General features: G+C 39.4%; 1 protein-coding gene across 1 annotated transcript; it reads right to left on the reverse strand.

Moving 5' to 3' along the window:
• Positions 1-223: 223 nt before the first annotated feature.
• On the reverse strand, positions 224-20,498 carry SLC6A19 (solute carrier family 6 member 19). Its single transcript, XM_042839916.1, has 12 exons — positions 20,136-20,498; positions 13,198-13,338; positions 12,420-12,557; positions 10,424-10,605; positions 9,840-9,950; positions 8,990-9,102; positions 7,050-7,178; positions 5,738-5,894; positions 4,625-4,829; positions 3,825-3,984; positions 1,696-1,858; positions 224-903 (listed from the first exon to the last, which is right to left on the reverse strand). The coding sequence occupies exons 1-12, from the start codon at positions 20,335-20,337 to the stop codon at positions 694-696; spliced, it is 1,911 nt and encodes a 636-aa protein (XP_042695850.1). The 5' UTR covers positions 20,338-20,498; the 3' UTR covers positions 224-693.
• Positions 20,499-24,091: the final 3,593 nt, after the last annotated feature.

A 24,091-nucleotide genomic window follows, 5' to 3' on the forward strand; every position in this document is an offset into this window, starting at 1 on the left:
ACTAAACCATGTCCCTTAGTGTCATGGCCACATATCTTCCAATACCTCCAGGAGCAGGGACTTCATCGCCTTCCTGGGCAGCCCTGTCCGATGACTGATCTCTTTCTCTGTGAAGAGATCCTTCCTGATGTCCAATATAAGCCTCCTGTGGTGCAACTTGAGGCTGCTAGGAACTTGGACAGGAGAATAATAAAATACCCAGAATTATGCATGAATCAATCTGTCTAGTTCTTAGAAATGTTTTTATTAAATATTTTTAACTTCTGAATGAGATATAATAGTGGTGGCTTTGTGCAACACAGTGGCATGTAAAGTAAAAACAATTTAACGTGCAATAGAAGTCAGTATAAATTACCCTTCAGATTGGTCACCCAACCAGAATGTTTAGACAGGGAAGAGTCACTTAAAGCTTGCCAAGCGCAGTGCATCCCCAGACAGAGTCCTCCAAGCCAGTTTCAAACAAACTGGCTTCAAAACCAGAAGCAGGAGAAATTATTTGGCCTGTTTTGCAAATGTGGCTCCCAGGATCCAAGCTATCACTTCTTCACTGTATCTTGCATTCCTAAGTAAGCAAGCGCTTACGTAGAAACAACACATAGTTATCCTTTTATGGCAATAAATTTGATTCTGAATTGTTTAAAGAAAATCTTTTGGCTTTCTTAGCAAGGCATTCTTCCACATTTTTACATGCTTTTATGCTGAATTCTTTAAGTTGCCATTAACAGACGTCTCAGATATTGAGCTTATAAGGCCTGTACGATCACTTCTCTTCTGACAGCAATTTCTGATGGCTTTGTAGATGGCAAAGACAGGGATGATCAAACTAGGCACACCAGCGATGATTACAATAATAACATAGACCCAGCCAGGATATCCAATCTTCTGTGGTTTTGGGAATTCTTCCTGAAAGAATAAAGCAAGTTATATGAAGTGAGAGGAGCAAATACCTGAAAATATGTGCATTCAGTTTTTTAACAGAAGAGAAACAGTACTGCAGCAGCAGTTAGCCACAAGGGCACATGGATTTGCTGATTCAAGAGCAGTTTCCAGTTTCGTAAGGCCAGAGAAGAGAAAAACAGATAAGCAAGGAGGAGATGAAGTCCTGCAGAAAATGATGAACCCCTCATCTTTGTTTTTATTCTGTTGTCCTGGTACCACATACAGCCTATTGTTCTTCAAGAGGAAGAAAGGAAAAGTAGGTGATTTAGTGTTGTAATTTAAATGATGCAAGTATATTTAGAAGACGAAAGAAGAAATCCGGTTAGGAGAATATTAATTTCTTCTGTCGGTGATGAGTAACCAGCACCGTTGCTGTTCTGTGCTTTTAGATGGACACAGTAACCAATACAAAATGCTTTCACAGACATGGTCTTTTGTCAACACAGAAAATTCATGATGTTTCCAGCTCTTCTGTGCTCCCTACCGTGCAACAGACATCTGTTGAAGTGGTCCTGTTGAGGCCCCACTCAAAATTGGATTAATGGTTGAGGGTTTTGTTCACTTCAGTAAAGCTGAATTTAGGACTTATTTTTTTGAAGTGCTACTTTTTTATTATTGCTTTTTGTATTTTAACTTTTTTTTTTTTAATCTGAAACCTATTTGAGATGAAAGATGAATATAACTGACTATGACTCTTACATTGAAGAAGGAGATACCAAGTAATTCTAAATAAATATTTTGGTTTTTTATACTTACATATTCAGGATTCCAAACACTGTAGAGCAGTTCTTCATTGACTTTCACCACAAAATAAAATAAGAAGATAACTAACATAATGAGAGGACTGATAACTCTCCAGGTTACCTGCCAGAATATATTGGGCTTGTGTCCAATCATGAACTCAATATCCTTGTTAAACCTAGGAGCAAGAACAGGAACTTCAGGACAATAAAAATGCTTAAGGATCAAAAGCAGGCCCAGAAGCAGGAGAGTTCAAGTGACACTCAACTGTGCTTCCCATGCTTTGCTGATGTCTGTGTGAGTGGAGGACTGACATTGACACCCAAAGATGGACCCACACAGCCTGAATTTGGGGAGAGATTACTGTAATTATAAGTTTCTAATTCATACTTCCCGAAAGTAAGGTAGGAAAATTATTTTTGGAAAGGTACTTTCTTCAAGAGTTCTGTGAAGCATATATGAAATAGTTTCAGAATAAGAGGTAGTGTAGGTGGAGTTTCAGGTAGTTGTTTCAGGGTTGGGTTTTTTTGTAAGCATCTCAGAGCTGCATTGATTAAAAGGAAAGACACAGTATTCCAAAGAAGCAAGTTGGAATAATTTTTAAAATTACATTCTATGGATAATGCTTGCTTAATTTGGATTTCTATCAGTTTTCTTGGTTTGAGTAGTATTTCATCTTCATACTTGCTCATTAAGGGCACCTAGAAATATGTCATTCAGGTTAAGCATTGAGCACACAGTAGAAAATGGAACAAATATGTTCTCCCAAGAAGAGTCCATCCCTGTATTGCAGATATTGTGAGCACAATCCTGAACCCTGTTTATGACCCCCACACATAATGCAGTGCTATGTGCACACACTATTAAATAAAAACTAGTTTGGCAGTTTGAGGCCTCTATTATTCCTTTATCTTCTCTAGCTAGGCACACATGGTCCCCTGCAGCCACACACAAAAGCCTAATTAGCCAACAAAACTAAAGAAGCTTGGTTGGGATCTAATCAGCATTCCTGAATAGAATTTTCAGATCCAGATTTGGATCCACTTCCTTTCCCTGAATGAATGTTCTCTGTCCCTCTGCGGAGAGTGCTCTGTCTTGCCTGCCAAGCTCTGAGGGATGCAGATGGAGCATTCTACACAGCTCCTGCCAAGGAGGACCCCATCTTGTGGGAGACTCAGGGCTTTGGAGGCCGGAGAGTCCACCAGTGTGTGTGGAACATGGTGATGAGGAGCTGAGACAGGGAGCTAATTTATCTAAGCAGACTCTCACCTTCTCATGCAGCATTAAAGTCTCAGTGTGGGAACAGGGGCCAGAGGTCCTTTGCCCATCGCTAAGAGCAGCACAGCTTGGGCTGATACAGATTTGAGCAAGAACCTATGAGTGACTGAAGGCTTCACACTTTTTTTTAATGTATTTATTTCTTATGTATTCATTATGAATGGGCAGATGGAGAAGTTGAACTTTCTAAGTCTCTAAAAAGTTGCTAGGATAATTACTTGCTGCTGGAATTGATAAGGTCTTGAGTCTAACAGGAACATATCTTGGTAGCCTTGGATTAGAATCCTGTTGTAAAGCAGTATCTGTAATCTGCATGGCGATGCCTGCTTCGGGCAGTAACATCTGGCATTTGCTTTAAACAATCCTGGAATATACCTGTGTTCTAAGCTTTTAGCTCAGTGCCAGCGTGCTTATGCTTTGCTTCTGCTAATGAAATATTTTATGCAGTTCTTCTGATGAAGGTTTACTGTAAATGTTGCCATATTTACAACATTAAGGAGTTACAGTGGCATTTATGCACTCTAGGGCACTTGGTAATGCTTGATATTCCCTTCTAGCATTTTAGGAATGTATTTATTTTAGCTGATTGTTACAGAGGATTATCTGTCACCAGTGCATTAATGAAAGAGTCTATATCTTTCATATACAAACAAAAATCCTCACCAAATCCCTAACAAAGCATCATTTCTTCTTGTTGAGAGTTTTCTTAGAAACCTAAATCATACAAGCCACCCTAAACTACAGTTGCATAATTCCAGTGACTTCTATAACAGAAATGATGTGCACTGTGTTACAGCAGGAATGCAGCTATACAACTACTCAATATATACACTACTGGCTAGTGATGTTTAACTTGTGTTTCATACCTGTCTACTCCATAAATGTAGACAACTGAAAACATCTCACAGAAGGCAATTATTAGCAAAGGAATGGAGCCAGCAAAACTGTCGAATAGAGCAAGCCAGTAATTGCCAGACCTCAGGACAAAAATGAAAGCTATCAAGTAAGACCCTGCGCAGATGATACCTGTGAAAAACGATACAAAACAGCAGTGCATTTAGACACAAAACCAAAAGTAACCAAAGAATCAACAAACAACTAGTGAAACTAGTGGTGGGCTTCTGGGTTCCTTGTGGGTGTTGAGGAGTTGCTTGTATCTGAACATTGTGGCCATGTCCAGGTGAGCAGGGCAGCCACTGCTGCTGAGGAACTACATCACCTTCTGGAAGGCTTCCAGAGGAAAAGTGCCTGCTAGGCAACTGAGAACAAGACTGGTAGAGAACTGAGGCACATCCCCTTGAATAGAAGCAGGGCATTTTCTGGGTATCTGACACAAAGTGCTCAAGCTCAGAATATCTTCTATTCCAGAAGATTCCTCACATGGCACTGCTATGGGCTTTATGACTCAAGGACTACAGGGAAGGCCGTTTGTTTCCATTTTTGGGCAGTACTCGATTTTAGACTGAATAAAGCCTCACTGAAACTTTTCTGCGTATATATATATGTGTATGCTTATCGATATATATACGTATATATACACCCCAAATTTTTTATCAGTTTTAGGAGAAACTTGCCCATAAATCTGTTTGGGTAGCACTGCATTTTTTAGCATATCAGTTGCTAATTGAGGGGGGTGGAGATCACTTGTCTCTGATAAAGCACTTACCTGTAATGAGTTCCTTAGGCCATTTAGAGGGTACGACTTTGAGATCTTGTAAAGGTACAAGCACACCTTCTACATTTCCAAACATAGATGACAAACCCAGGCAGAAGAGCATGATGAAGAAGAGGATGGACCACAGAGGTGAGACAGGCATCTTGGTGATAGCTTCAGTGAAGACAATAAAGGCTAAGCCAGTTCCTTCAACTCCCTGTGTAAGATTTCAGAAGCTTCAAAAATTAGCTTCACTAACATCACAAATGTACATCTGTATTCACTGGAGTTGGTGTATGCTACAGCATGCAACAATAATTATACTTTCTTTTTTTTTCACAAGGATCTCCAAATGCAGCCATGTATTCACTGTAATTATAATACAGGTCCTATTTCATGGAACCAAAAAACAAAAAGCTGTATGATTTCATTTCCAATGCAGAGAAGCTGTGGTGCCCCATCCCTGGAGGCGCTCAAGGTCAGGTTGGATGGGGCCCTGGGCAGCTGAAATGGTGGGGGGCAGCCCTGCCCGTGGCAGTGGTTGAACTTTGAGGTCCCTTTCAGCCCAAACCATTCTGTGATTCTATAATTCCAATTTAGCCTTGATTACCTCTTTATCCTAGCATAGTTCTGCCATCCATAAAGCACTATCACTAAGTGAGACTGTGGTGGAAAGTGGCAGCAGTGATGAACTGTTCATCAAAGGATGATATAAGCCAAAAGAAGCTTTTATGACCATTGGGAAAGCTGTTTGTACATCACATGTGCCAGAAGCTGCCACCATAGCTGCAGCCAGTAGCTGTATAGAAATGTCAAAACAGCAGCAAGCAGCTACACCAGGTCATATTTGAAAGGACTTTTCAGAGGAGTTGAACTGCTTTTAAAATGCCTTTCTCTTCAAAAGCAAAACAATATTCTTTGTAATAAACAGAAGTAAACTTTTAGCTCAAGAGCATTCCAAGCAAACCATAGTGAGTAGAAATATAATTAAAGAAAAAAAAAATGCAATACCAAAAAAACTCACCCACACTCGTAATGAAAAATGCTAATTGAATAAAAGTAAAAATGTTACTACAGTTTTTGCAATATAAGTGGTATCGGTATGAGATATAGTGTAAAACTTACCTCACTTAATAAACTTTTCAGATCACAGGTTTCAAAATTAAGGCTTGCAAAAGTGACAGGATCAGTCATGTTGCACAGCTGCTGCATTTGCTCAAAGTTATCTTGGGTTACATTGCCCTCTGGCAAATCAAATGCATTTATCAAGGTAAGAATATTTCTGTAAAAGTGAGATACAGGTATTTTGAAAGTGCTTATTTGTAACACCCTCAGAATTCATTTTCATCCTTGAGTTATTAAGAGCACAATGTCTTTCATAAAGAAGTTTCAAAGGAATCAAAGCTTTTGCTGCTTAGGATCAGATTAGGAAATTGGGAAGTCCAGTGGTTTCACACAAGTGAAATTCTTCTTTCTTTTTCCCAGATGAGCCCAGTGATGTCTTTCAGGACCCAGATCACAGCTGAAGGGATCAGACACTTCGGAGATCCCTTCAACAGCTGGCTGCTCCTCTTTGCACTGCAAATGGATGTGCTTAGCCGTTTAGCCTGGGAAGCTCTTGGAGTTGTGTCAGGTGCTTGCAGTTACACATCATGGACTTTCCCAGCTGGGTATGGCAGAGCTAACTGGTACCTGTGACACCTGGCTGCTCATCTGAGAAAGGAGACTCAGTTTCTCCATTGAAATTAGGTACCTCTGTGACAAGCAGAGTAAATGTGGAACTGACTAAGGTTATATTGCATCTATGCCATGCACTGGCTCAGCTGACAGAGATAATTCTGAATTCTGCAATTTTTAGCAAAGTTGCTACACAGTTTTGCTGTGTTTGATAAAGATTAAATGAAGTAAAATGGGAAGATTAGTTACTCTAGCTCTGGGTAATTGTGTAGCATGCAGACTCACTAGCAGTAATTAAGTGCCTACACTGTAGTCCAGATGTGGCCATTTCTCAGCATTATTTCATTTCACTCTAAAACTGTAGGTATTATAGTGTGTTCTGATGAAAAAAATGTGTCATGAACTGAATCTGCCTTGATGTTTGCAGATATTCACATTAACTGCAGTTATATCTCAGGTGTTTCAGGGAAAAAAGCCACCACCATTCAAATACAGAATGACCTCCCCTGTTACTTTTGGAAACGCTGAGGAATAATGTAAAATGTGGTTGCTTATACAACATCTATGTAGGAAATGAAGTAGCTCATACAATTATCACTCCCTGTGAGGTTCATTTGTTTTTTTGGGGGGTAGCGGGTGGTCCAAAAGCACGTGTTTGTGAGCTGTAATTACTCAGAAATGATAGAGGCGTTATGGTCACGCCAAGAGAAGTGCTTCAGCCAAACAAACATCTGGATACTCTGCTTTTTCAATAACTTACGTGTCGAAACAGTCGTCGTATCTTTCTGTGGCTCTGAATCCAATGATGGAGTATATGACAGTCGCTGCATAGATGGATGTGAAACCATTGATCACAGAGATAATCACAGCATCTTTCTCACAGTTATTGCTGCAATTCAGAGAGAAGAGACAGTGGATTTCAAATGCATCCCCAAAACTGGCTACCAAGACGAACAGAAAAGTAGTTTACAGATGCTTTTGTACATCAGTATGGGCTCTAAGGTTACTGTAGTGCAGCTGCTAAAGATAGATTTAGTGAATTCAAACTCAGTGCCTTAAGCAAACTAATAGCTATGCTTTTCTTTTTTCTTTTTTTTTCCCCCTCAAATAACCCTGTGCATAAGGAATAATTGCCTCTGTTTTTTTCTAACTTCCATGGCAAGTGGAACAGGAGGAGCAAAAAAGTATGTCTCCTCCTCTTTGTGCCTCACATGCATGTATGCATGCACATATTGTAGGATGCAGGTAGAGTATTCTGCTGCAGGGTGAAAGATGTGGGTGTAAAATTAACCAAGAGGAAAAAGCAAACAAAAGCTTCCAGTAAACTGTAGTATGGTGAAGATACAGTAGCCAACAGTATTTTGGAAGAGTTTTGTTTGACTGTTGGATGCAAGATGGCTCAAAATGTCTCCAAACTTTGGAAATACTATGGGAATGGTAGGCTGAGAAAGTGGGAGAGGTAATTTATTCTGCCGAGAAAGCTAAATTGCCTTGTAGAGACTTTTCTGCTGCAGACATTTCTCCTCTTGCCTGTGCTGAGATGGAAAATCCACATAGCCAGGAAGAGACTTTCATCTGAGAGGATAGGTAGAGAATCAATATGAAATTAGTTAATGGTTTTATTAGAAGGCTATAAAACTCTAGTTATTGTATTTCTCTTGGACAAGGCAGGGCTATTGGGATTAATCTGATGTTGTCATATTTAATTTTATGATCACCTTCGAGAGGTGGTGAAAGCCAGCAAAGACTTGTGATCTTTCCTGATTCATAGCACTGCAAGAAGGTATGTAAGGGGTTGAGGGCACTGGGTTGAAGTTCTCTGCCATTTCTGCTGTCATTTTTTTCACTGTATCGTGAGACAGGCTTATATAATGTATTTCTTTCTTTCAGAGAAGGTGAGATGCTCAGGCTCCTCCTCGACACAAATGCAACCAAACCAATTGCATTTGTGCCTCATATGCATGTATGCATGCACATATTATTGTAGGACACAAGTAGAGTATTCTGCTGCAAGGTGAAAGATTTGGGTTTAAAATCAGCCAAGAGGAAAAAGCAAACAAAAGCTGGCACTAAACTGTGGTAATTTGGAGGTATTTGTCAGTAATATTGGGCTCAGAGAATGTCGTGAAGTTTGCCTTTCAAAAAGACAATGATGAAAGGATCGCAGGCACTAAGAAGCATTGATGGCTGCTCCAATATTTTGGGAGGCAGAATGCAGCACTACATCATAATTTGCTGGTTGGGTTAGACCCCAGGTGAAGAGTGTTTGTACTCCATCTCTTTCTTGGCCCCATCTCATGCACAAAGGAAGCAATTGAATCTGAATTAAAAAATTCCTAAATACTTCTTCTAATCCCTTATCAAAAGATTACAGCTGTCATCTGTGAATTGCTTTGAAATGCATGTAACATTAGCTGTGTGAAGAGGAATAGCAAAGCCATGCTCCTGCCTTGTGGCAGGTAGCCAGTCCCTGCTTTCTAACATGACCAACACTGTTGTTCTTTAGGAAGTCAGCCAGCCCTTGGACCTGGAACCTCGACTCCTGAGAGCAGGATCAGCAAGACAAGTTGTGCCTTACCTGGTAGACAGGATGGTGTCCCAGTCTTGTGATTACTGCGTAACAGTAGGGCCAAAGTGGATAGGCTTCTTTTGAAAGAATTAAATATTCATGTAAAAAATGGCTTTTGCCTGGATACTTACTGAACAGGGTTGTAACTGGAGAATGAAATGAGGCCTCCAAAGGCCAGGGAGAAAGAGTAAAACACCTGTGCACCCGCATCCAGCCATGTCACTGGGTTAGCCAGCTCAGTAACCTGGGGCATCAGACATACAGTCTATGTAACGTTTCTAGTTAGGCTGAGTATGAGGAATTTAAAACAACAAGAATGTCAGACATGCAGTACTTACATTTTTGAAGAGTGTAAAAATTGTCTGTTCTTTCATCATACTTACTTTTTTTTTCTTTTTTCCCATCAAATGCAAGCCTATCTGCAGGTTTTCTGCAAGTATTTTGAAAACTGATAAACAATTGACTTTCTAGTAAATAGCTGACAGTTGCCATGCCCATTTCAGAAAGGTCATTATTTTGCATTAGCAGTGACCACTCAGAGGTCTGCTCATCAAACATGAAAATCTTTTCAAATTTTGTTTAAAATCTGTTGCACAGTTAAGCCATCCTAGTAGTTCTTTTGTACAGCTAGATGGTTTTCCTCCCAGCTATGTGATTTGTGCTTTCAATCTAGACTCACCCTTAACTAGAATGCCAGGCATCCCTGGAAAAGAAAGCAAACTCCCTTGAAACAGCTCCCTTGCATATCTGCAATGATCCTTCCATTTTTTATAACAGGTTTTGATGGAGGAGATGGGGAGAGAGTATACATGTGTCTGTGTATGTTTTACATCTGATTCACCTGTCGGAATCAAGGCTTTTAAGATGCCTGAGGGTCAGCCAGAAAGGCACGACCAGAGGAGATTCGTTTTCACTCAGTTGTTAATTACAGAGAGAACTCCATCGTGGTTTCGATACGGCATGGACTAAGCAGTGACTTACGTTTGGAGTGAAGAGAAACACGATTCCATTGACTGATCCTTTCAGTGTCAAGCCACGGATTAGAAAAATGGTAAGCACAAGGTATGGAAGAGTCGATGTTATGTACACGGCCTGCACAAGGAGTATGTAAATAAAACACTTAGATAGAACGAAGCACTTAGCTGAGGGCGTCTCAGAATAATGTTTACTTGCACAGATGATATCAAGGACTGGCACACACCCAGGTAAATTTGTACAGATACGTTTTGAAGAAAATGGTCAGCAAAAGGCAAGTGCCTCAATCCTGCAAACGTTAACGTTAAGGTGATGATACTTAAAGACTCTTATTCTAGAGTCTCTATGGACAAGTAAGCTGAGCTGCTCAAGCCAATGTCCACATCGATAAAATCAGGTTAAATCAGATCAATTTCCATCTCATTCAGCTTTCTCCTTCAAAAAACGTACCCTATGATGACACCTGAAATTTTAGACATGCATTCAGTCAAGAAACAGGCAGTTTCTACACTGTGTTCAGATCCGTGTGAATAAGGTCTCAAAACAGCATAATGAAAGTCATCTGTTTCATATAAAACAAAATAGAGTACCTTTCCTGTTGTTTCAATGCCTCTGATTGTGCACACATACAGTATGCCCCATGCGCATGTTAAGCATAATAGAAGCCACCACTGTATAGTGCCTGAATCTTCAATAGAAGTGGAGGTGTTTAATGTTTCTCTGTACCAGAAATAATCCACGGGAGAGCTCTTGGCACATTCTTCTATGTAATCTGTAACCACAAAATTATGGTCATTCTGCAGGTTAAATAATAAATACCGGTGTTCAAAACTGTACTATGTAAAGTCAACTAATTTGTTGTTGGAAGATTTCATTGCTAAACAGATTTTAAAATTTTCATTGCTAAACAGATTTTAAATTTTCAAAAAGAGTATTATTTAACAGGGGTACAGTTGTCATTGTTATTTCTTAGTCATTCTTCATTTCTAGTCATTGTTATTAGTTAAAGTGAGAGGATTGATCCATGGCTAATTCAACCATTCTTTGAAGCTCTTTCAAAGATTCTTCCTTCTATGTGCTTTTTGTTTCTTCCTACAAATGCAATTAGAATCCTCTTGTGCCAAGGAAAATAAGTAGAGGACTTATGAGCATACATGCATGTATATTGAATGGATTATTTTTTTATGCAGAAGAAAAGTAGCTAGGAGGACCTTTATAATGGTTGTGCACTTTTCACGCTTCATCTCAAAGAACACCAAAACCAACCAAAAAAACAACAAGCCAAAGAACTGTTTTGGGCTTTCAAGGTACACTCTGCTGTGTCTTGCCTGGTAAAGTCTGGGCACCTGCCTACAGCCTCCTGCAGCCTGAGGGCTCTTCACCTCCCACCAGTCAGCAATACTTCATCTTTCTGCCTTGTAGGGCATAATTTACGGACTTGTCAGCTCAAGTTGGAGTCCAGGAGTTGAACTCCATGATCCTTATGCATCCCTTTGAACTTGGGATATTCTATGATCCTGTGATTCTAAGCTGGACTTCCAGCTGCCTGCAAGACGCTGAGCCATGCAATACTCTGCCTTGCCCTACCCTTGCATGATGCTGGAGGAGTGCAGCCCTAAAGAGCCGCTCACTGATCCATGGGAACAACCTGCTCCATTGCTCCATGCAATCTTGTGTAGGGCTGGTTGTGAACAACAAAGTTGCTCTCATATCATGAGACAATGATATTTAATGTAGATCATGCATATGTTTTCTTCTTCATTTCTTTTTCTTTTCAATGAGCTATCAAAGGGCTTTTGGTAAAGAAATGGGAGAGCGCAAACAGGGACTGAAATTGATTTTTGCATTGTGTACGTGAAACCTGCTGTCTTGGCATCTCTCACTGGTATGGACAAAACCTTTATATTTCCTCCCACATTTTTATCAGTGATTTACATTTCTGTTCAGGTGAGAAGCTCAAAGCTATCTACAATATGTAGACACTGTTTCGTAACTTACAGATTGCTTTGAAACTCTCAGCACTGTTTTAAATCAGTATGGAGAACAAATTATCCATTTTACTCCTGGTTACAGATTGAAGATTCAAAATATAATTAGCTTTTTTTTTTTTCTTCTTTTTTTGTAAATCCAAATCATTAATGACATTACTTTGCCATTTCACTGTATTTCTGCTACTTAATATTAGCATTGATAACTGCTGTAAGAAACATGGAAGTGCTATTCAGCAGTATTTCAATCAGGCTGGCATATGTGAGTTACATATGCCACATTTAAATCTGGAAAATGTTAATGCTTATGCTAAACTTGCACTTTGTGAATATTCTGAATGTAAATACATCTGTCAAAATCTTTCCAGTGACTTCAGCTTCAAAGTCTCATATAAAGCATCCATGCTGGCCTCAAAGATTAAATATCAATCTTTATATAGTGTGCATTTTTACAGAACACAAATATTAAAATAGCCCAATATTCCTGACAGTATTGGCCTGTCTTACTGTTGTCTTACAGAAAAAGCCCTAATTAGTCTGGTTGCTACAGACAAATAAATGTGCTATGAGACAAAATGCAACATTTCATAGAACATACCTGTTCTGTTATCAGTGAGAGGACAGGTACTCCAAGGCAGGGGCTCTTGGAAGGAGTTGAAGAAATACCACATTACCCAGGCAATGATAGTATTGTAATATAAACTCACCAGGAAAGATACACACATTGCTGCTATGCCTGAAAAACAACAGAATTTAGGAGCCAAGTTTATGGGCAGATCAACTCCCACCAGTGAGGACAGTTCCTATTCACAGTTTTGCCTTTTGATATCTAGGAAATCTGAGAAGCTAAGTATGTGTACAGATCAACTGAATTTTTCCTAAATGTGACCCAGATTGTCTTTCTCCTCCACAGTGTCACCACAGAGGTAGGTAGAGGTGTGTGAACTAATCTTATTTTTATGGAATGTTCGGCTGCCAGAAGGCAAAGCCTGTGAAAAGCTGTAGGAATCAAGTTAGTATCTCTCCTTGTCTACTTGCTCCCCAGTAACCTGTGGTGACTTCTCTGTGAGAGAGTTAATGCTAATGATTAGGTCCTGAGAGCAATTAGGTTCTGAAGAATTTACAAAAATTCCACATGCAATATCTTTTGTAATTGATTAACAGACACAGTTGTTGCATCGGTGATCTTAACTGTCTGTATCCCTTTCAAGTGTGTGACGATCACAGAATCACAGAGTGTCATGGTCCAGGTTGAAAAGTTCCTCTGGCAACCGTCTGATCCAACCAGAATATGGCACACTACAAGAAAAGTCTGAAGCTTTGTTCTCAGTTCTAGTGCTTTATTATGTGGCTTTTTATATCCTCATCAGACTTACCAACACCTTTCAGGGTAGGGTGAATGGAACTCCAAACTCCCACAGTGCCTTTTCTTAGCCTTTGACCAATGGCAAACTCAAGATGAAGGAGGGGGATACCCTCCAGAATCAACAAAATCAGGAAAGGGATCATAAAGGCTCCTGTAATGGACAAGAAAAAAAAAAGCTTCCTGTCACTGACATACAACAGTAAAGCACAAACTTCGGTTCTTCTGGGTTTTCGAACAGTGAGTTGTGGAAACCCTTCTCTAATTTATCTACAATGCCTTTGAATAATGTCCAAGCAGGAAACCTCATTGTGTGTGTGATTCCAGATAGGAATTGTTATTCTTCCCAAGTGGCAAACACACACCTAAATTATTCACTTCCAAGGTTAAACTCTGAAGGAGCCACCTTTGGATTGGCAATGAAGGTAAGACTATTACTTTCCTGGAATGACTTTCATTTTTTTCTGTAAAAGTTTTGTAACTGTGAATCATCCAAATTATAAGTAGTTGTTGAATGAGCTAAGAACAATTAGGCAGGAGCATGGAGCAAGGTGCCAGCCCCAATAAGGTTGTCTCCATAAAATGGCCAATAACTCTTCCTGAAAACTGTATAAAACAAGTGTTATGCTTTAGTAGGAGAGATATGAAGTTCATAGTTTAATCCTTGTTCATTTTTTTTCTTAATAAAGTGCTCCGCAGACATGGAGATAACATAAAACACCACACTGGAATACCAAAGTGCAGAGGCAAATGCTTGAAAACTGTGTCTTAATAGAGTTATAGCTAAATGTCATTACAAACTATCATCAGCTTCCAATCACAGATGGTAAATAATACAGGAACGTGAACAAAAAAAATGCAGAATGAACTGCTCATGTTTGGGTACCTGCTGACTTTTTCCTTATGTATGCAATGAAAACTGTATAGAAAGTCATGGAGAAAATTTGAAGAATGGGAACTACGGTTTTTAATCCAAGGCAGTTGAATATTTTTGGAAGATCTATAGTATGTGTTCAGCTGCTTCACTGTATATCTTTATAATGGCATACATGGCAAATAATCTGTATTAAAATTTTCTATGGGCTTAACTGAAGTCTGCTAAAATCAACATTGCTGTTTCAAGTGGTCACTATTACAGTGAAATTAGCCAACTATGCTCCTTTTCTTTCTACTCTTACAGAATTCAAACAATTCTAGTTATTCACCTATCTTTGATTTACATTTTAAAGATTTGGTAAACACTGTTGATACTGACATTTAAATGCATAAAATGCTATTCAGAATGCTGAGCACTTTGAAAATGTGCATGCCACACCTCAGGTTGAATGATAACCACTGATGAACTAGAAAATATGTTTTTGTTGAATCAAGATTCAAAAAGTAACTGTACAGACACAGTTTTCCCAGACTTCTTTAGAGCGTTTCATTTAGCAACACAAAAACTTCTTACTAAAAATCTGAAACTATTCAAAATCACTGTAGCTCATTTGATATCACTGCAAAAGCAGGACTGACAGACTGAAGAGGCCTCAAAAGAGAGCCAAAAAGAACAATTTGGGGAATGGCTTTTGTTAGTGAAAAAAATGAACTGATATTTGTAAGGAATTTTGCTAAAATTCCAGCTCTACTGACTCTTTCTCAGTTTCTTCTGTGTCACTCTGTTGATTTGGTAAATGCAGTACGTAGGCATCATCATGAAGGAGAACATTATTCCATTTGTTTTCTTCCCCACTTTGCATGTCTGAGCTTCTTTTCCTTTTTCCAGAGACCAAGGCAGTCCTTGCAAGATCAAGAGCCTTGCAGCTACAAGTTAGATCAAGGTGGCCCAGACTGTTACTCTCTCACTTTAGAGGAAAATCAGGACATTTGTAACACCAGAAAGGAAGGGAGGATGGTGATCCAGCCTATACTTGGGGAAACTGAACTACTGCTACCCAGAGCCACTGCTAACAATGCAGAAGAGTTAATTAGCTGTCCCATTTTGTCTTTATAGACTTGCTTAGGTGTGCTGGAACGTGATCTGATACACACTTAAGGGCCCCTCTTAATCTGATAAGGCATGCAGTGCTTGCAGATTTGGCTCCTGAGAGTTTGTACTCAACTGACACTCCACCCTATTCCTGTAAGTAACTTCTCCCAGCTGTTTCATTCTTGCTTTTACAGATAGTAGGACTTATGCAGTGTATGTGGTAAGTGTTCTCTCACCACTGTGATCCATCTTTGTACATCCTGCTGACTTCTTCTCTGCATGGGAGTGTCAGTGGGACAACCTCACCACACACAACCTCTGCCCTTTCATAGAGAACAAGTTATTTATGTATGGAGATAAAAGCTGGTCATGTTCTCCTATCTCACATCAGGTTGGCTCACACTTGCCCTCGTGTCCCACTCTGTCCCAGAGCTCTCCTGAGGGTAAGATGAGACAAGGACAATATGACTGTGTTTATACCAGCAATTTTAGTTCCAGAGTGTTCTCTCAGTTTTATACCAGAATCTCAAGACACTTCATAATAGTTTACAACTTGACCCTACAGAGTTTGTATGCCTGCTCCATCTTGATCTTGCCTTATTAGTTTCCATTTTGGCTGCTGGATAGGCTTCTACCGTACATCAATTTCACTTTTCTCTGCTAAAGACCTTCCTCAGCAATGGATCACAGAATCACAGAATGCCCTGATCTGGAAGAGATCTAGGAGATCATCAAGACCAGCTCCTGGCTCCACACAGGACAAAATGGGAGTTAATGCACAAATCTGAAAGTGTTGTCCAAGCACTCCTTGTGTTCCTGTAGTTTAGGGCTGTGCTAGCTACCCTGGGCAGCCTGTTCCATGCCCATTGTCCTCCAGGTGCAGAACCTTTCCCTAATCCCCACCCTGGCCGTCCCCTGACACATCTCTATCCCATTCCCTTGGGCCTTGTTGCTGTTTGCTAGAGAGCAGAGCTCAGTGCTGCCCATCCATTCCCCTCACAAGGGGCTGTAGACCACCATGAGTATCTATATAATTACCTGATCCAAATACTCCTCATTTGCACTCCTTTTCACCTTTTGAATCTCAACTTACAAGAATGGACCAGCACATAGTTCTCCTAAGATGAATTTCCTAATAATCTCTGTTCTTAATCAGGTAACAGTGAGGTCTTTCAAGGACTTAGAAATTCTCACCGTGGTCAAAGATCTTGTTGTATAAGGAAGTAAACAGCCTTTATAGTCATTTTAACCTATGGCCACTTGTTTCTTATACTTATCAAGAAAAACAGTATATATTTTTGTAATTATCACCTTGGCTAGCAAAAGAGGGAAGATCAGGCCATCCTCTGAAGAATTAGAAGCATTTCCTTATGAAACATTTCCTTTAGAAATCATTCAAAGGTAGTATCAATTTTTCACTTTCAGATAGGAAGCAGGCTGATTTATATTCTGTCTTGGGCTTCATTTTTTCCATGGCTGAGCCATTCTTGCAAATCTTAACTGCAAAGTGCACCTCCACTCACCCAGCTCTAGCAGACTGGATAGACACTGAGCCTCGCTTTCTGAGGTAATGAGATTCAGGAATAGCACTATCCATACACAAAGAACTCTCTCCATGGACAGCGTGATGTACTGCTCCAAGTTTCTCAATATTAAGCCATCTTCTATGGTGAGAGGACATGCCACAAGAGCTCCATCAACTTCTAGTGGATTTCCTGAGGCCTCAGGATACATACGAGAGGTATTTTTATTAATGTGTTGTAAAAGAAGTATTTAAACATGACATGCTCTTGAGAGAGCAAAGGGACTCCATGACCTTCTTTGCACATACACAGAAAGAAAAAGGATGCCTTTCATAGAGTTACCCAATAATAGTAATTAATACGCTATAAAGATATATAAATAATGAGCAATCTTTCCAGTCTGAAGACCTTCCAGCTGAGATATTGCATTCTGATCCTGCTTCAGTACTGTATTACAGAACACATATCTATGCATCTATAGAACTATTGCTTTTTTTTTTCATAAGAAGTGCAATCTAAGATTTTCTAATGTAAAATTGAAAAAAAAAAAAAAAAAAGGCTTTCACAGAAAAGGGAACACAGATAAATTTCAGGCTGTTTACATTATCATATCCTGAATGTTCAGCAGTACTTAGAATACCAGTCCCAGAGAGGAAGCTACCCTGTATTGACTGCTGGTGTCATTGTCACCACTTCATTCACTGTGTCACGCATGGAGATGAAAAAGTGGCAACGTCTACTAGAGACATACGTGAGCTGTAGACTTAGAGACTTATTTTTATTGATGGATTAAACATTAAATATACATCCTCTTTTTTATAATACTCATCAGGGATGAAACAAAAATGTTTAACAGTTGATTAAATGACATGTTGCTCAATAACGATTAAACAAAAGCTATGTGTAATGTCAGAGATAGCAATCAAATGAGAGGAAGTCTCGATCTCATTACACGAGTGAAAGCACTGGGGCAAACACTGCAGCTTTTACATCATGTGTGTATTGAAGTCTAGTTTCCCAGTGGTAATGATGTATTTACAGATTTTAAGACTCACATTATTTTTAAAAAGATGGAATATGCTCTATTGTACTTTTTTTTTTTATAGTAGAATATAGTTCTTTTTTAAAAATATGAACTTATAATCTACAGCAACAAAAGCAAATTGTGTAAGCATCAGTTTCTTTTTCTGTGTTTGGATGTAGTTAAAATGTGACCACAGTTTTATGTGCAGGAAGAGGCAGCCCTCAAATAATTCTGTATTTAAACACAAACATTTGAAAATAAGAGTTGTCTATATAACATTGTCTTCCTATGTACCTCCAACAAAGGCAATTTTTCACAACCCCCTGAAAAAAAATCCACCTTCAAAGAAGTTCATTAATGACAAGGATATATTTTGTAAATCCCTGTACGTCATTTACATTTCATGAGGACTATCAAATGTGCAAATGCTGATTCACAAACTAGGACATCCAACTTAATCCTAAAGAATCCTTGCTTAAAATGTACGCCCTTGCTAGCAGATCTCACTGGTGTTAAATGACTCCAAACTGTAATCCATGTAACTTGTATTTTAAAAACAAAGAAGCTAAGATTGCAATTCTAGACACTTAGAAAGTATCTTCATGATGCAACTTACACAACCTTGAATCCACATGTACTTTATGGGATAATCTATGGTTCTGTGATGACTTAGGACTTGTTCTTATCCTCTGTCTCTTCTCTTCATGTTTCCCCTCACACACCACCTGCTGACAGTAAGGCACCAAGGCCTCAGCAGATCTGAGCAGCCTGCAGATGACACCAAACAAGATGTGAGACAGCCAACAGTTGCTGTTTCAGGTAGCAGGTTCTTGCCCTGCCCTTACTGCATTTGGGAGCTATCCCTGAGAAACAGGAATGGGAGTGCCTGAGGGGCCTTTGCTACCCTTATTTAAACATTTAACTTTGTAAGGAGAAATCTTGGTACAGGCAGAGATATTCCTTTCTCCTCATTTTTCATATTCCTCATATTTCAGCAGTGAAATGCTGAAAAATAGTAAAAACCATCTCAGGTGCTGGATTAGCCTGCTTCCAAGTCAACCTGCAAGGTTTTGTCTGGGTTAACTTGGAAAAAGCTGCAGAATGAGGGCTATGACTCTTCTTGCCCAACGTGTAACCTTTTTGTTACAAGAGCTGGCAACGCTGCAAGTGACCTTCACCTCACTCTGTATGCCCTAAACATCAGTCAATGTTTAAAAAAACTTAGTAATAAAAACATTTATGCTTGCAAGTCATCTGAATAATGTGTAGCCAGATGCCCCTGAGTTTGTATCAGTAACTCTTGACAAAGCCCTCCTTGATCCCTACTCCAACTAAGAAGATCAATTCTTAAACATCTCTCCATGTACATTTAATGAAAATTACTTCAAAATACGGATCTTTAAGACACAGATTTGCTCCTTTTTCCTTCAGGATCAAATACTCCAAACGAGCAAACACTTTACTCATATCCTGGAGTGCAGTGCAGATACCAACTTGATAGCAGGCAGAACAGACTTTCAGAAAACTGTTGAGAGCATGGCAAGCTCTTGGTGCTGAAGTATAGTTGTATGCATCATCCCCAACTTGACAGCTTGACTCAGCATGCAAGAGTTGCCCAAAATCTATCACTTGCTAGAGCAGTAGATGTGGGGAACACGTGCAAATGAGTTTCTCTGTCAACATACCTACATTTGGCTCAAATTCAGCTTTTCATCTGAAATAAGTTACATATTGCTTCCCTTAAAGAAAAATCAGGTTTGAGACAAATGTACACGTGTAATACTGTTTCAGAGGGAAAGTAGACACAATGGGATATTAATGTTGTTGTGTAATATTTAAGCAATGATCCAGCTTAAGGTAATTTTTAAGAACTAACAACAAATCAGAGAATTTTAAAATATGGTTATTTAGTTCTAACTTGAACCCTAAGAAGTCACAGTAAATTAAATGGTAAAGAATATATATTCAGAATTTGAATGACTTAATAACACTAACTTTAAAATAAAAATTAAAAAAAAAAGTCAATTACTTTTGTGCTTTTACTGCTGATACTGTAAATCATTTGCACACTGACACTACAGGCAATTCACAGATCAGTCCAAGACCAGTGAAGACCCTATTATGAAAAGATCATTTAGGATCATGATTAGAATTTTAAACTGAGAAAACATACTGCTTACATGACAGTACAAAGCAGATTGCATCAATCATTTCTCAAAATAAAAACAGTCCCTTTTCTCTTGTCACCAACATGACTTAGTGGAAGTTTACAACCTGTGAAATAACCTCTCCATCAGACAGTCTTCTAGAGAAGACCATCACTGTCTCTATAGGAACTGACCTGTTCTAAACAAAGTATTCCACTATTTGTTTCCCAAAAGTGAATTTAAGCCTAGCTTACACACAGCATTAGTTAAGATAAATTAAAGGCATACCTCCTCCATGGCTCTGGCAGAGATATGGAAACCGCCACACATTTCCTAAGCCAACACAAAATCCTACACATGTCAGCATGTACTGAGCCTTGTTGTCCCATTTAGGTCTGGAGTCTGCCTCTTCTTTCTCAAGGACCTCAAGTTCTGTGTGAGAAGGTATCCTGTCCTCCAGGCCAGGATTGGGTAGCTGTAACTTCACCATGTTTTAAATTTCCTTCCTGAAAAAGCTCCCACAGCAAGGAGTTTGTGAAACAGGCAGCTAGTTAGAAATCTGCACAAAAAGAGACCATCTATTTGCTGTCTTCAGCTATATGTAGTGAACCTTTGGCACTAAACTTGAAACTGCAGAGCTGTGGTAAAAAGAAGCGTCAGCAAATCATCCAATTGACCAAGTCAGCTCCAACACTTATTAATGCTTTATCTGCCAAGGTTTTATGGAACAGTCTGTTCATCTGGTATAAGGCATTGATTTCAGTTAATGTAATTCAGGAGATAATTTGGCTATAAACTGTAATCACCTATAAGGTCATTGCCACTCCCCTGTTTAAACTCACTTAAATACATGTATAACCCCAACAGATATGAAGTAAAGTGATTCCACTGGCCTTGTAAGGCAGTGGAGGCTTCATCGTTTTTTTTTTTTTTTTTTTTTTTTATTGTGAATATAAACTTGTGAATCATCATTCCATTCAGTTTCCCACAGAATATGCTAACTACTGAAGCATCTTCTTCTTTCTCTGCAAGAGGTATTCTGTTAAATGCTCAGACAGAAAGGATGGAGAACAAAAGGGATTATAAAATTTACAATTATAAGCATTATCTACTTACCCTTACAACTAGTTTAGAACATCTTGTAAATGGACAGGAATCAAAGGTCCCTTCACCTTTTCAATGGCCCTATGATGGTCAGAAGGAAAAGAGAAACACTGGCTAATGAATATCACAGATACCACTTGGGTTCCTCATCTTCTCAGTACAATCACAACAGCACAGCTCTGTTCTTCACTATTATCAGTAGGTAAGTAGTTGCTTCAGAAAATACTTACAATATCTAACATAATTTATGTCGTGAGAATTTTGTCAGCTAAGACTTACAGGGTGATCAGTATAAAGAACTAGAAGGGATCTTCTATGTCCAGTCCCTTCCAAAGCAAACAAATACACCCCCTTGCAACATGTCGATTAAAATTGATTTTATTCCCTGTTACTTAAAGACTGATCTAGAATTTCAGCATTCTTATGCCTGCTTTCTGCTTTAGAGAAGTGAACTTGTCTCTATTTCTTTTTTTTATAAAAAAACTAATTTCCAGTCATATTACATATGAGTCCATCTCCTTTTCATTTGTACTTATGACAGCCATAGGTCAGCACAGAGCTGATTCCTGCATTTGAACATCCTCAGTTTTACTTTTGCTAGGCTATATATAGCAAGGTGATTAGTTTCTTATATGCAAAAGGGTTCTCCACTGTATCTCAAATAGAGAAATTACAAAAAATAATCTTCATCCTTGACATGAAAAAGTAAAACCATATACAGCAGCCCAGGAGTTTTCCTGTGCCTTGTAATCAGACACAAGTATTTCCTTACCTTTACTTGAAATATCTCTATCATCTTCCTAGTGATATCATTTGCCTTTTTCATGACTTCGTCAGTTTTGCAGATTATCTGTCTCCTGATTACCACTGGATCAAAGCTTTTCTTCTCCTTATGTGGTTCCTAACCTGCAGCAGAATACCTTTTTCTAAGTTACCCAAATATATTTTAAATTTAGCCCACTTCATGCAACTCCAGTACACTGAGTTCTGCCTGAATGATACTCTACTTTTCCCGGTATTTTTGATACTTCTGAGCTTGTGTCATGGACATTTCACTAACATGCTACTACTCTTGTCCTTGGTCATTAGTAGAAGAGTGACAAAAGGTCTGTTTCTCAGCTTGAGCAAATGCACCAGTAACATTCCCCTAGACGATCATTTCTGCTTTTGGCCATCATCAGATATTTACTTCTTTCTTTATTCACTTTATATCTCCAATTTAGTTCAGCTAATACACAGCTGTGGTAAAGTAGCAACTGCTTCACAGATATCCAAAACGACTCTTTACTGTGCTTCCCTTGTACAGAAGAAGTAGTTTTCACTTAAAAGTGAGAATAGAGAACTTCCAAACTGCAGCACCTGTATTTCCAGAGTCAGAGAAGAACACTGACCTTTTGGAAAAGGAGTAAGAAACTGCATGCTCATCCTGGGTTATTATTCAGTTCGAATCAGGAGATGATCCCAGCATTCACACTGTAGGAAATATGAGATAGTAATAAACAATAGACAAAAGGCAGTCAGGAAAATCAAACATCTCCTGATTTATATTTCTAATTTCTCTGGCTTGTAGCGTTTAGTTCTAGACTTTGTGAAGTCATACATAGAACCTTTTTCAGTATCTGAATCTGGTTATGATAATATGGTGTCCAAACAATTTCTATCATAGCTACATGTTAATGATGCTATATAATCATAAATCCTTGGTAATCGAGATTCTGTATGGAATTTATTAATGCTAAAATACCATAGTTCTCCTTCAGTGCCATGCAAGCTGATATAGGTTGTTAAGCACTGGAATAGGCCCCCCAGGGAGGTGGTTGAGTCACCATCCCTGGATGTGTTTAAAAACCATTTGGATGTGGTGCTCAGGGACATGATTTAGCGGAGGGTTGTTAGAGTTAGGGTAGTATGGTTAGGTTGTGGTTGAACTCAATGATCTTTAAGGTCTTTTCCAACCTGAGCAATTCTATGATTCTATGAATATATGATAGCAGGAATAATCTTATCTTCCATTGGGAACCAAATTACTGGAGGGTTAACTGACATGATATGAAATAAATGATGTGGAATGTTCAGGTGATATGCAAATTTCTCTCTAAGTTTCAATTTGCATCAGGATCCAAGAATACATTTCAGAGTTTCTCTTACTTTGGTAATGCCAGGCTCCAGCGGCTTTTAAGTTGTTAAACATGTGCAGAAGCAGATCTGCTGGTACAGCATCTAGCTCGACTTTATTGATGCACAGCTAACGGTGTGTCTCGGCAGCACTGTGCCTCTGCGCAGGACCTGCAGCAGCACTGCCACCAGCTGCAGCTGGCCAAGGGGCTGCCTACATTGCCACCCTGTGGATTGGAGCAAACAACGTACCGTGCATCGAATGCACTTGCAGCAATGGCTTATTCCCCGGCGTGTTGTAGGACAAGCTTTTCTCAACTCATACTGACTGCAGCACCAGGCTGTGCACTGCCGCACAGAGCCAGAGATGCACAGTTATTTGCTTATTCAACAGGGCCTTTTCTTTTGCTCTGCAATTAACTTCTCCTTAGAGTTATGCAGGACTTTTCTTAGATCATAGAATTGCAGAATATCCAAAGTTGAAAGGAACCCACAAGAATCACCGAGTCCAACTCCTGGCTCCCCACAGCACTACCCAAAAATGAGACCAGATAGCTGAGAGTGTTATCCATATACTTCAGAAATCCAGCAACATGTGGCCATGACCACTGCCCCGGCGGCCTGTGCCATGCCACCACCCCCTGGTGAAGAACCTTTTCCTGATATCCAGCTGGAATATGTCTTTCACCTTGCAGGACAATGAAGACCTCAGGAAAATGTAAGAGAGGAAAGTAGAAGAATGATACCATGGATAGAGATGAGTAAAACAGTAAGGAAGGGGTGGCCTGCTTCCTTCTGTGGGGACAGGTCCAGGCATGATGTACAGGGCTCCTGGCAGCACTCAACATGTTCAGCTCCTTTGGTTAACCTGGCAAGGGCCGGTGTGTCTGGTGAAGGCATAGGGCTATTTTCAGTAGGCATAGCCCAAGACGGTTTTGGTTGGCCTTCTTCATTCTGAGATGCAGATACATTCTGATACTCCTCCCTGGTTGACCACCTGCCAGCTTCTCCTGCTTCTGACCTTC

Source organism: Centrocercus urophasianus, unplaced genomic scaffold, assembly GCF_019232065.1.
Source record: "Centrocercus urophasianus isolate 14NV4802_14NV808 unplaced genomic scaffold, USGS_Curo_1.0 seq_11, whole genome shotgun sequence".
NCBI classification, from domain to species: Eukaryota; Metazoa; Chordata; class Aves; order Galliformes; family Phasianidae; genus Centrocercus; species Centrocercus urophasianus.

What these genes read in the sequence shown, in the direction of transcription:
- SLC6A19 (XM_042839916.1), bottom strand. Translation starts at nt 20,337, where the DNA reads ATGGTGAAGTTACAGCTACCCAATCCTGGCCTGGAGGACAGGATACCT. An exon ending in CCCTACCCTGAAAGGTGTTG is followed by an intron (nt 12,558 to 13,197) that starts GTAAGTCTGATG and finishes GTTGTTTTTCAG; the next exon opens with GCATAGCAGCAATGTGTGTA. An exon ending in GCATTGAAACAACAGGAAAG is followed by an intron (nt 9,951 to 10,423) that starts GTACTCTATTTT and finishes CTCCTTGTGCAG; the next exon opens with GCCGTGTACATAACATCGAC.